General features: G+C 38.0%; 2 protein-coding genes across 2 annotated transcripts in view; one reads left to right on the forward strand and one right to left on the reverse strand.

The window, feature by feature from the left end:
• LOC123561319 (protein NCBP2AS2-like) overlaps positions 1 to 5,105 on the forward strand; it is a 116,756-nt gene extending 111,651 nt beyond the window's left edge. The window contains exon 4 of the mRNA XM_053553354.1: positions 4,256 to 5,105. Coding sequence (XP_053409329.1) covers positions 4,256 to 4,395 — 140 coding nt within the window. The 3' untranslated portion in view covers positions 4,396 to 5,105. The remainder of the gene's footprint in view (positions 1 to 4,255) is intronic.
• The window catches only part of LOC123561315 (collagen alpha-1(XIV) chain-like), a 54,780-nt gene that overhangs the window by 15,858 nt on the left and 24,460 nt on the right, over positions 1 to 14,462 (reverse strand). The window lies entirely within an intron of this gene.

Here is a 14,462-nt window from a genome sequence, read left to right on the forward strand (position 1 = left end):
GCTAAGTTAGCCGGACAGGCCTGTATCTAAAATGATTTCTCTCTGTGCTGGGGGCTTTATTTCACTCTGTCCCTCTGGTCAGATAGCTCTGTGTCTGTACTAGTCGAGGATGAATTTTGCACCCTGTGTGGCTGCGTTTGCTATATGTAAAGCGCCTTTGAACGCGTTTATCATGAAAAGGGCGCTACATAAATCTGGTATAATAATAGTAGGTGACCCCTATGGTTTTTGGGGTCACTCCATTTAAGGTCAATGTCACAGGAGCCTGAACATGGAAAACCATTTCCAGTCAATAACTAGGGAACCACTTGTCCGAGAATGTGAAACTTCATAGGATGATTGGACATGCAGAGTAGATGACCCCTGTTGATTTTGGAGTCACTCTGTTAAAGGTCAAGGTCACAGGGTCCTGAACATGGAAAATCATTTCCGATCAATAACTTGACAACCACTTGACCCAGAATGTTGAAACTTCATTAGATGATTGGACATGCAGGGTAGATGACCTCTATTGATTTTGGGTTCACTCTATTAAAGGTCAAGGTCACATGGAAATCCATTTCCGATCAATAACTTGAGAACCATTTGACCAAGAACCTTCAAACTTAATAGGGTAATAGGACTTACAGAGTAGATGACTCCTATTGATTTTTGGGTCACTTGAGCAAAGGTCAAGGTCACAGGGGCCTGAACATGGAAGACTTTCTGATTGACTTGAGAACCACTAGGCCCAGAATGTTAAAACTTTGTAGGATGATTGGACATGCAGAGTTGATGACCCCTATTGATTTTGGGTTCACTCAGTCAAAGATCAAGGTCACAGGGGCCAGAACATGGAATACCGTTTCCAGTCCTTAACTGAGATCCACTAGGCCCAGAATGTTGAAACGTCTTGGTATATTTGGACATGCCAAGTAGATGATTTCTTTTGCAGCCAACCATAGGGGTCTCTTGGACGTTTGCTCTGTACCCTATTGAGTTCTTGCCTGTTACTACTATGCATTGGGGGAGACATGCGCTTTTCTACAAAAGCATCTTCTAGTTATCCTTTGCATTTCCTCACAAACTGTTATTCATTTTTATTTCCTATCAGCTTATTTTTAGCTCACCTGAGCTCAGAGTGACGGGAGTGAGCTTTTCTGGTCACTCAGCATCTACCACCCATTGTCTACATGTATCTGTCCAAGGTTCCTTACAAATGAATCTCATCTGAAATCATTTGATGGAAGTTGGTGGATGTTTGTTGGATAGTCTTCTACCAAAATTATTTGAACAGTTCTGCCTGGTTGTACATACGGGCCTCCAGAGCTAAAAAAGAAAAATCTTCAAATGATATCTCCTAAACAGCTGATCCGATTCTGAAATTTTCCTTGGGTCACCTTCTACTTATTCTGATTCATTAAAACACATGGCTGCCAATGTTCAAATGACAACTCCTAAATTGCTCATCCAATTTTCCTGTCAGAAACTGCTGGCCCAAATTTTTAAATGATTTTATATGAATGATCCTTGAGTGACTCTTTACCATGTTTGTTCAAATTATTCTGATTCATCAATAAACATGACTGCCAGAGAGCATAGAATGTATATACATGTATAGTGGAAACTTCAAAAATCTTCTTGTCAGAAACTGTTTTTCTGATTTCATTACAGTTTTACACAAATGCTTCTTAGGTGACCCTTTATTAAGATTGATCAAGTTCTTCTGATTCATCAAAAACTTGGCTAATAGAGCTAATTATAAAGAAACTCCAAACAACATCTCCTAAACAGTTGGTCTGATTTTAAAATAATTTCCCAGAAATGTTCCTTGGGTGGCCACCTATCAAGAGTTGAAGATTGTTCATATGAAATTATTCCGATTTGTCTAAACATGGCTGCCAGAGTTGAAAATAGAAAAATCTTCAAATGCCATCACCTCCTAAAACACAGGTTTGATTTTGAAATAATTTCACAGAAAGGGTCCTTTGCTGACAGTCCACTAAAAGCCATCTTGATTTGTCAAAACAAAGAACATGGCTGGCTTTGGATGGGTCTATCATTCCTATAATGGTTTTATGGAAAACTTTGAAATCTCTGCCTGTTTTCAGAATCATTAAATTTTGGTAGTAAAAATTCTTGTTGTGCCTGTCTGAGCTGTGAAACACTGGTGAGCGATATTTGGCTTTCACGGTCCTCTTGTTTTCATCAAGTAAAACTTGTTTATGATTTTGAAAGGAACTGTGGCTTAATGTCCACTTCCCAGGTATCATTTACAATAAATGTATTGCCGTACAACCAGTGTCACTTAACGGGTATGGTCGGCATAATTCTGAAATTGTCTGATATCATTACTGAATGAATGAAAAAACAGGAGACTTTTATAATCCCATTATCATATCTGTAAGTTGCAAAAACCATTAGGCTAATGTAAGGGTAGATACAAAAAAATCCATTAGGGTGTGATACCACCCCCATGATATTGTAAAATGATCAAGATAAATGTTTGCAGCTTGTGTAAATTCCAAAACCAATAAATGAAATATAAATATATTGACACAGGTCATAAATAGGGTTAGGTATCACAACTTAATTCCTACTGAGATTATTCATGATATTTTTGTCTGTACCATTTTTTTTGCAGTAGGCTTGCTGTATTTGCACTTAATAATTCAAAACTTATATTACAAGGTTTTGTATATTTTACATAAATTGCACAGGTCATTCTTATAAAAAATGGTAATGCCATATTTTACCTAGTAAGTTGTAGACCCCTATATTTTACATGAAATCACTTGGCATTCTTGTACATACTCAGTATAAGTCTTGTACATTTAAAAAGATGCACATGGCATTTTTATGCCCCCCTTCAAAGGAGGGGTATATTGTTTTGCAGATGTCTGTCTGTGGGTAGGTTGGTATATAGGCCAATCCATTTCCGGATGATAACTCAAGAACGCTTGGGCCTAGGATCATGAAAGTTGATAAGAAGATTGATCATAACCAGCAGATGACCCCTATTGATCTTGAGATCAGTAGGTCAAAGGTCAAGGTCTCAGTGACCCAGAACAGTTAATCGGTTTCCAGACGATAACTCAAGAACGCTTTAGCCTAGGATCATGAAAATTAACAGGAAGGTTGATCATGACCAGCAGATGACCGCTATTGATTTTGAGATCAATAGATCAAAGGTCAAGGTCACAGTGACAAGGAACAGTTAAACGGTTTCCGGATGATAACTCAAGAATGCGTTGTCATAGGATCATGAAGGTTCACAGGGAGGTTGGTAATGCCCAGTAGACGACCCTATTGATTTTAAGGTCAGTAGGTCAAAGGTCAAGATCACAGTGACTCTGAACAATTAAACGGTTTCTAAATGATAACTCAAGAACGCTTGGGCCTAGGATCATGAAAATTGATAGGGAAGTTGGTCATGACTAGCAGATGACCCCTATTGATTTTGAGGTCAGTAGGTCAAAGGTCAAGGTCACAGTGACCCGGAACAGTTAAACGGTTTCCGGACTTTAACTTGAGAACTTTTGGGCCTAGGATAACGAAACTTGATAGGGAGGTTGATCATGATCAGCTATATACCAGTATTTAATTTTTGTATATGTAAATAATATTTTACATAAGATATATAACTGTCATATATTGAATGCAAGTGAATCTTGTATATATTTTTAACCATTATCATGCTGGACATGATTGATTCTGCCTTTGCAACCAGTGCAGATCATGATCAGACTGCATTGAATGATCATTACCTGCACTGTTCGCCATTCAGTCAGTATCGTTTTGGTATGTACCCCTTTTAACAGTTAATAGTACTGTCAAAACTGAAAGATGGACAAGTTCATTATAGAAATTTAGCAGGGTAAGAGTTAATCAGTCCTACATTACATGTAAAATACATGTCATGTTTAAGATTTGAACCACGCCATGAGAAAATCAACATAATGCTTTTGCGACCAGCATGGATCCAGACCAGCCTGTGCATCTGCGCAGTCTGGTCAGGATCCATGCTGTTTGCTTTCAAAGCCTATTGCAATTTGAGAAACCGTTAGCGAACAGCATGGATCCTGACCAGACTGCGCGGATGCGCAGGCTGGTCTGGATACATGCTGGTCGCAAATGCACTATGTTGGTTTTCTCATGGCGTGGCTCATTTAGTCTTTTACATTAAAAGCACATGACTTATTAAGAGTAAATCTTGCATATTTTACATAAAATGCACTTGGCATGTTTAACATGATTGTATTGTTTACATTTTCAGGTTTCGACAAGTTATCAAGGCCAGGTCCAAATTCACCATCAGATACAACAACATCAATTAAAAGTTTCAGTGACAGATTTAAAAATGAGTTAAACAAAGGATTTCAGGACTTAGAAAATCAGAGAAGAAATAAGCATTGATGTTAAACCAAAGTTAAAAGAGTTTACATATTAAAGTTTGCCAAATATTGTATGTTATGAAATGGTACTTGTCACACACTTACTGACATAAGAATACAAAATATCCCTTGAAAGTACAAAAGCAATGTTCCTGATATAGTAAAATGTCTGGGAAACTTCTGAAATTATCAGCAAAATCAAGATTCTGTATAGGTTTTTACAAATTTTTCAAACTACTTTTCAATACATGCATGTTTAGTATACCTTTTTAAGTTTTGCATACATTTTATGTCTACTTATTTGAAAATAATGGCATTAAAAATTCACCATAGCTGAATAAGTATCCATAATCAATACAAGCCGCATGGAGCAAGTCTGCTGCAACTGTTAAGACCTTTCTAACAAAATTCTAAAGTTATCTCAGGTTTATTGAAAAGTATATCTTCTCACAGAAGTCTGTCCTATAAACTGATTTGTATTGGCATATATATTTCACTTTTCGCACTTCGAGATATGTAAGATGATATTTTTATTGTGTCATTGAAAGGTATGAATTGAATAAGTTATACATACATGTATGTGTACTACATGAATACATTTGTATACATTTTTGTGAACATAAATATACATATGTCTTGTTGTTAAGCATTATCAAGAAGTAATTATTTAAATATATTGCTACTAAATGATGTTCTGAATATAAGATCTTGTTAATAAATCATTGTTTTAAAGTTTTGCTGTTATATTCATTAAATCGGAATATATTTATAGGTTACCGGTATTAGCTTTGTATAGAAAAATATGCACAAGTTCTAAATTGGAAATATTGCTATCCTAAAGTCGCACGAACAAGTGCATATTTCCCAATGCAGAGCTAATAATCTTTTTATTACATTCTTATCTACACATTTATATTATTTAAGTATTATGAAATTGTTCAATAGCCTGAATAAAATTGAAAATACAGATATATTTCAAAAAACGTAACAACACACATTTTAAAATGATGTCACACACTCGATATGAAATTCACGTATCGATATAGAAAATTATTCCGGTTCCATTGTAACTTAATGGAGAGTAAAAAAAACAAATATGTAATAATATCATGTTTAGATTTTGCCTTAGGCAAGGTCTTCATTTGTCAATCCCGAAACTAGTGTTAAGGATTTGATATGATCCCAAGGTGATAGCTCAAGGTTACTGGGTTAAACAAGAACCTGACTACTCTAGTGAGAGACCAGTTGTTACTGTACTACAATAGATCTTCTGACATAACAATGGGCAGTAGTTGGTCTCTTTGTAGTTAATGTCGCAGACTTTGAATCATGTGCCCCTTGCCAATGAAGGTTAGAAAACTTACTCAACTTGGAGTCGTGGGTTCAAGCCCCACTGGGGCACAACCATACCTCATATGACACCTAAGTAGGATTTTCCAGGAAGTGACTCAAGACTGATTCCAATAAATTTGAAGCTTTCATTTCAATCAAACTAAAACAAGGCAGTCTGAAAGACAGCTAAATCACTGCTATGGATAGTGAAAGGGTAAAACCTTTGATTTTAGCTGTGACCTTGACCTTGAACTGACACGGCTGACTCATGAATTTTGCACAACGTCTTGATGAGGTGATCATTTGACCAAAATTTCATGAAAATCCTTCAAGGGGTTTAGGAGATACAGAGCTGAAACCTTTGACCTTCAGTTGTGACCTTGACCTTGAGTTGACATGGCTGTCTCATGAGTTCTTGATGAGGTGATCATTTGACCAAAGTTTGATGAAAATCCTTCAAGGGGTTAAGGAGATACAGAGTGGACACGAAATGGAAGGCTCAAACCTTCGACCCTTAGTTGTGACCGTGACCTTGAGCTGGCAAGGTTGACTCATAATTTCTGCACATTGTCTTGATGAGGTAATCATTTGACACAGGTTTTATAAAATTCCTTCAAGGGGTTTAGGAGATATAGAGTGGACACGAAATGGAAGGCTCAAACCTTTGACCTTCAGTTGTGACCTTGACCTTGAGCTGACATGGCTGACTCATAAGTTCTGCACATCGCCTTGATGAGGTGATCGTTTGACCCAAGTTTGATGAAAATCCTTCAAGGGGTTTAGGAGATATAGAGCGGACACAAAATGGAAGGTTCAAACCTATGACCCTAAGTTTTGACCTTGACCTTGAGCCGGCATGACTGACTCATGGGTTCTGCACATCGTCTTGATGAGGTGATCATTTGACCGAAGTTTTATAAAATTCCTTCAAGGGGTTTAAGAGATATAGAGCGGACAATAAATGGAAGGCTCAAACCTTTGACCTTGAGTTTTGACCTTGACCTTGAGCCGGCATGGCTGACTCATGGGTTCTGCACATCGTCTTGATGAGGTGATCATTTGACCCAAGTTTTATAAAATTCCTTCAAGGGGTTTAGGAGATATAGAGCGGACACAAAATGGCAGGCTCAAACCTTTGACCTTGAGTTGTGACCTTGACCTTGAACCGACAAGGCTGACTCATGGGTTCTGCACATCGTCTTGATGAGGTGATCATTTGACCCAAGTTTCATGAAAATCCTTCAAGGGGTTTAGGAGATATGGACCGGACACGAATTTGTTACGGACGGAAGGACGGAAGGACGGACGGAAGGACGGACGCAGACCATTCCTATAATCCCTCCGCCACGGCGGGGGATTAATAAAACAGTATAAACTAAATCTAGCTTGGGAAAGTAAGGAACCCTGGTGATCCTGCTGGCTGACGGAAGGTCAGTGATTCTACCCAGGTGCCTGCCCATGCCTGAAATATATGTGATGGAAGATTTGATAATGCTATTTAGATTTAAGCTAGTGTGTGTAAGGTCTTCACACATACTTTATTCAGTCTAATGTATTTTTATATTCAGATGGTACATGTAACCATTATTCATTGCTTTATTCTTTTCTTTATTTGGTCTGATGTTACTTTCTCTAAAGAAAACGGTCAATGGAAATGCACCATGAAATAATACTTATTAAGTAATATTTTTAGACTGCTCTATCTTCTGGATGTAGAAATTAAAAAAAATAATATTAAGGTACTTACAACAATGTTTCCTAAGACGGCTAATAGATTTTTTAAACCCCCTGCCACTTGTGGGGGAGGGGGGGGGGGGTGGTGTGGAGGGTATAGAAATGGTCTCTGTCCGTCCGTAACAATTTGGTCCGCTCCATGTAACTTAAGTCCCTTGAAGGAGTCAAATGATCACCTCATCAAGACGATGTGAGAACACATGAGTCAGCCATGTCAAAGGTTTGAGCCTTCCATTTTGTGTCTATTCTGTATCTCTTAAACCCTTTGAAGGATTTTCATGAAACTTTGGTCAAATTATATGTGCAGCACTCATGAGTCAGCCATGTTGGCTCAAGGTAAAAGTCACAACTCGAGGTCAAAGGTTTGAGTCTTCCGTTTTGTGTCTGCTCTGCTCTGCTATGCTACTAAACACCTTGAAGGATTTTCATAAAACTTGTGTCAAATGATCACCTCATCAATACATTGTGCAGCACTCAAGTCAGCCATGTCGGCTCAAGTTCAAGGACACAACTTTATGCCAAAGGTTTAAGCCTTCCATTTTGTGTCCGCTCTGTATCTCCTAAACCCCTTGAAAGATTTTCATGAAACTTGGGTCAAATGATATCGATCACCTCATTAAGACCATGTGCAGAACTCATGAGTCAGCCATGTTGGCTCAAGGTCAAGGTCACAAATCAAGGTCAAAGGTTTGAGCCTTCCATTTTGTGTCTGCTCTGTATCTCCTAAACCACTCAAAGGATTTTAATGTGATTTGGCTGTAATATTTCCCTTATCAAGACGATGTGCAGTACTCAAAATTCATCCATGCCAGCTCAAGGTCAAGGTCACAACTCAAATGTTTTAAAATATCATCAAACTGTTATGTTACTATGATAGAGTAATATATAGAACGACAACGATTGTGCTCTAACTATATTTAATGTGTAGTAGTTCCTTGCTAAGCTCATGTGAGGCTCAGATAAAGCATGCATTACATTATATAGTGAAGGGCACACAACTCTTCCAGGCTTGCCGGATCAGGTTACTATATACATACAATTACATCTCTCCTTTTTAAGTAAACAACATGTACATATATAATTATTCATAACAAATAACGAAAAATCTTATGACACACTTCTATCAATAAGATCCATTATACAGCTATTCAGGCTGATAGGTCCATTGATCTGTAATGACCATGCAGTTAGAAACAGATTTTCTCCAAGATTAAATAGTCATTACTTCCTTTTACAAATGACCCATTGTCCTGTAGTTACTATTGTCCATGAACTTTGGTTGTAAATTAAAGATCATTAAGTTCTTCATAGTCAATATCACCTAACTACCAGTTCCTGTAGATTGACAGACAGAGTGTTCTATTACATTGATTCAATTATCCTTGGTATCACTGTTTTTCCAGATCTGGTAACATATCTGTTTGAATCTGTACCTGGAGAGGTATTCGCAAGGACCTGTGAAACACTTGCCTCTTTGACTTTAGACATCAAAGGTATTTCCTCTGTATAAGAGGGTGCTTGTATTTCAGGATCTAGAGCACCTATTTCCGGACTGGGTTCATTAGTTTTGAGCAGATCCTGTCTATTGGGTCTATAAATAGCAACATCTGGAGTGCAAACTGAATAAGACCTGTCATTGTGCCTTTCAGTTACAACTGCTGGTTGCCAAGGTTTATTCAGCTGTTGTATCCGAGCTGTCTGACCTATACCAAGAGGCTCTAGGGATTTTGTCTGCCTGTCATAGTAAGATTTCACCTTCCCTTTGCTAATCCTAATTATTTCCTTGACCAGATTTGGGGAGATAATTTTGGGAATGAGATTATCTCTTGAGGTGGGTAGTACAGACCTCAGTTGTCTTCCCATAAGCAACTGAGCAGGGGAGAGACTTAGCTGATTCTAGAGGGGTTGTTCTGTACTCTAAAATTCCTATTAGTGGATCCCCTTTACTTGCCTTAGCTTTTGTCAGAATTTTCTTGCAAATAGAGACATATTTTTCAGCTAGACCGTTTGACTGGTTATGGTATGGGCTACAGGTTTCATGCTTAAAGTCCCATTTCCTTGCAAAATCTGCAAATTCCTGTGAGTTATAACAGGGCCCATTGTTAGATATAACTTGTTCACTTATTCTCCATCTGGCCATTATAGCTTTCATTCTGTTAATGATTGTATGGCTTTTCATGTCTGGGATCTCTTTGACCTCAAAATACCTGCTGTAGTAATCAACTACAATCAAATAGCTTTTATTTTCCCAGGTGAATAGATCTGTACCTATGATCTGCCACGGATAATCAAGTACTTCTGTAGGGATCAGTGGCTCTCTAGGATTTGAATTCCTATGTTGCAGACAGATGCTTCAATTAAGTACCATGTTTGTTATATCTGCAGAAATACCTGGCCTAAACATAACATCAGCTGCCCTCCTATGACATTTTTCTACCCCCATGTGACCTGAGTGAACTAACATCTTTGACCTCATTACTTTGGGCATGATAATTTTATTGCCCTTCGTGATTAAGCCATCAACTACAGCTAACTCATCTCTTTAGTTCCAATAAGCCTGAATTTGTGATGGACAATGATTTTTGACTTCTGGCCAACCCTGAAGTATAACAGAACTCAATAGGGTCAGTTGGCTGTCTTGATCAGTTAGGGACTTTATTTCTTGCATTTTTCTATCAGAGACTGGTAAACTTGAAATTACCATGTTCACTTGCAAGTCCATGCCCTCAGACAGTTCTGGGTATGTGCCCTCAAGAGACTTCCTACTTAAGGTATCTGCAACAGGAACTTCCTTGCTAGGAACATGTTTAAGCACAATATCATACCTCTGTAACTGCAAGCGCGCTGGGGCCGCAAACAGGGGTTTCTTAAATATTGAAATCAACGGCAAATGATCAGTTTGCACATCGAACTTCCGACCATAAGTAAAATGGTGGAAGCGCCTACATCCAAATAATATTGCAAACATTTCATTCTCTATCTGTGCATAATTCATTTCGGAAGGGATGAGAGACTTAGATGCATATGCAATTGGTTTTCCTTCTTGAAGAAGGGTAGCCCCTAAACCTTTCTTGCTGGATAAACTTGCAGAGTCAGCGTTTTGCTATGATCGTAATAAGACAAGACCTGACCTGGTTCTGTGATTATATCCTTAATCAATTAAAACGCGTCCATTTGGGGCTTTTCCCAACAGAAATCAACATCTTTAGACAGTAGCTGTCTTATTGGGGCTGTGACTTCAGATAAATTTGGTGCCAACCGTGACAGGTAGTTGACCATACCTAGGATAGTTTCAGTTTCCGCCTTATTGTGTGGGGGTTGCGTTTCCTTGATAGCTGAAACCTTGGCTGGGTCAGGTTTGAGCCCCTCTGAAGTTAATAAATGGCCAAAATAGTCGACCTGGGTAACCCGTACTACCAGTTTATCTTCAATGAACCAAACACCTTTTTCTAGAGATCTCTGCAAAACTAGCCTAAGTTTCTGTCATGTTCTTCTCTCGTTTTCCCATACACCAGAATGTCATCCACTATGACCACTACTCTACTTAACCCTTGGTAGCATTCATCAATTTTACGAATGAATTCATCGCCAGAAGAGCGCAACCCAAATGGAAGTCTTGGGTAACGATATCTGCCAAACATAGTATTGAACGTATAAGAAGGGATTATTGCTCAGTGAGTTTTAATGCCCAATAACCTGATCTTGCATCAAACTTTGTAAAATATTTGGCCCCTGCTAGTTGCGGCAGAATGTCGTCTGGAGTTCTCATAGGATAATGAGAACGGAAGATGGCTTTGTTCAGGTCCCTCGGGTCCAGACATATTCTTATATGTACCTGGCGTTTCTCTGCCACAACCATGGAGCTTACCAAGTCTGTAGGTTCGTTAACCTTGGCAACAACACCTAAACTTTCCATTCTGTCCAACTCCTGTTTGACTCTATCTTGTAATGCTACGGGGACTTTACGGGGTAGGCGGACTACTGGTGTTATGGAGTGGTCAAGTGAATAGTGCATTCTCCAGGGAAGAGTCCTATACCCTGAAAAACCTTTGAATGCTCTTCCAATACTAACTTTTTTGTGAGAGGTACTTGATGGGTCTCAGATTCTACTAGGTGACGTAGTATCTACTACATAGAAAAGAACATTCCCCTCATGTCCTAACCCTGGGTGTATGCACTGGAGTGTTAAACATCCCCTTACTCCAGCCCACTTCCATTGTATGCAGATAACCTAGTGTTTGACTTTTCAAGGACTGACTTGGTGCCTAGACTCTGAAATACAGTAAATGGTAAAATTTTTACCTGACTGCCGGTATCAATTTTGAATTTTACACACTGTTAGTAGGACCAACCTCTATCTCTGCAAATACCTGCCCATTTGTTACGTTGGATTCAACATTATCAACAAATACATTTTCACTATCTGCGCTGTCCTCACGGATTTTATGAACATTAGATCTACACATTAATCCAAAATGGCTCCATTTTTTACATTTAAAGCACTGTTTCCCCTTTGCAGTGCAGAACTGAGTTATTCCGTGTTTTTACCACAGTTCGGACAGCTGTGACGTCTTTCATTGGCGGTGTCTTCCCTGACGCCCAATCTACCACTCCTTCCCCCCTGGCCTGAGGTATTATGACCAGTTAGCTGGCCTGAGGAGTTGTGACCAGTATCCCGTAGCTCCTGTATGTTCCTCCTAGCTCTGACTGCATTGACAGTGGAGCCTGTGGCCTGTGTTAGGTTCATCTCACGAAGTTGATCCTGGGCATATTCTAAAGATGGACATATTTCCACTGCTTTATCAAATGTCAATTTGTCACTCATTTATCAATTTTTCTCTCATTCTTAATGATTTGACTCCGAAAACTACCCTATCTCGGAACATTTTATCCTTGTCGTGAAAACTGCATTCTGTTGCAAGCAGTCTCAACTTTGTAATAAATTCCTCAAATGTATTTTCTCCCTGTAGTTCATGATAGAATTTGTACTGAACAAACACGGAGTTTATTTTTGGTTGCAGGTGTACCTTAACTGCCTCACATATTGCCTTTAAACTTTTCTTGTCATCGGCTGACAAACTTAAGATATCTCGGTCTTTTTCTCCCATCCATAGTAACAAATATGTAATGTGTACAGTTTCTTCTTTTTCAACTAGAGGCCCTTTAAATACAAGTTCACAGTGTTCTTGGAATTTTCTCCATGCCTCAGGCAGATTGCTACAGTTCCAGTCCATGTGTGGAGATGAAATACCACTGAGATCCATCTTGCACAAATTAATTTAATCCGGTTTCAAATTAATTCATACGGAAAACCCATTTTTTTAGGTTTAAACATATTTTATTGCCAATATATACATATATAAACAGATAACTACGTCAATTGTACATATAATAGGCAAAAGAGTCAACCCACAAGTTCTCGCAACATTAGTAACGGGCTTCCCTAGAAAACCCATGCAAAGCATTGCATGACCAATCATCGATCTATGTTAAAGACGTTAAATTTGAGATCCAAGAACAACTCAAAACAACTAGTTGTTCCAAAAAGCAAAACTGTGAGGTACGGTGATCGTAGTTTTTCATCAGCTGCACCGAAGTTATGGAATGCTCTCCCGGCTACCATTAGGGACGCTAAAATCTTGGATGCTTTCAAAAGATCATTAAAAACACACTTTTTCTTCAAGGTCTATTGAAACTAACTTTGCACTGGAAAACAAGCTGTTATATACCTTTGCAATGGACATTATTTACTGTTGTTTTTGTTCTTCAAAATATCTAGTACAATTTCAATGTAGAGTAAAACCTGATTCAGGCTAAATACATTTTATTATTGATATATTTTTGTGTTGTATTGTGTGTCCATATCATTCTGTGATATGTAGTTTGTACAGCGTTTTTGAACGTTTATTTTTAGATGAAAAGGGCGCTATAAAAATCTGGTAAATAATAAATAATAATAATAATAATAATAATAATGCACTATGCATTCTTATTCTTTGGCTGTGAGTTCAATAATTCCTTATTTCTGACACCATGTTATGTTACTATGATGGAGTAATATATAGAACGACAACGATTGTGCTCTAACTATATTTAATGTGTAGTAGTTCCTTGCTAAGCTCAAGTGCAATCTGATAAAGCATGCATTACATTATATAGGCGAAGGGCACACAACTCTTCCAGGCTTGCTGGATCAGGTTACTATATACATACTATTACACAACCCTTTCACTATCCATAACAGCGGCAGGTGATATAGTTGTCTTTCAGACTGCCTTGTAGCATCTGAGCGTAACTTTAATGCCTATATGATGAAGGATGAAACTGAATGCTGCTGTTTGCATCTATTACAGACTGACATCTTAGTCTCATACTACTGAGTGCCACTCGTCTATCAGTGCCTGCACTTAACTGTGCCTTTTTTGAGATCCGTGCATGCTATATGCAACAGCATGGTATGGCATTTTCCCAGCTACCATACCGACGACTTAGATAATTATATTTTATTATACCTCACATAAATGTCCAATTCAAATTGCCCATTAGTTTAACTTTAATAGAATATCATATTCCCCAGTGATTTTATGTCTCATGCGCAAAACTGTTATTTTCAATTTCTGCGCATGTGATATGATACATAATTTCATAATTTCTATGAAAAAAAGTCTTATTACACAGCAAAGTCACGCTAACAAGTAAAGACTCCTTAATTCTGTTCATTATTTGGTTAGTATAATTACCTTTTAATGTTAGATAAATCATTTAAAACATTATGTTGATTTTCCAGTAAATGTTTTGACCTTATTATATTTTCGGTATTATAAAATAAATATTGCATTCCTGAGAGGGTGATATGAAAAATGTTCACCACTCGAAGTATGAATATAGACCTCGGCTGGCGCCTCAGTCGATATTCATATATCTCGCGGTGAACATTTTTCATATCACCCTCTCAGGAATGCAATATTTATATAATATCAATCTGTTTATATAATATATCTTTATTCAGTTTGGTTTCTTTTA

This window comes from Mercenaria mercenaria, chromosome 10 (assembly GCF_021730395.1).
Source record: "Mercenaria mercenaria strain notata chromosome 10, MADL_Memer_1, whole genome shotgun sequence".
NCBI lineage: Eukaryota > Metazoa > Mollusca > Bivalvia > Venerida > Veneridae > Mercenaria > Mercenaria mercenaria.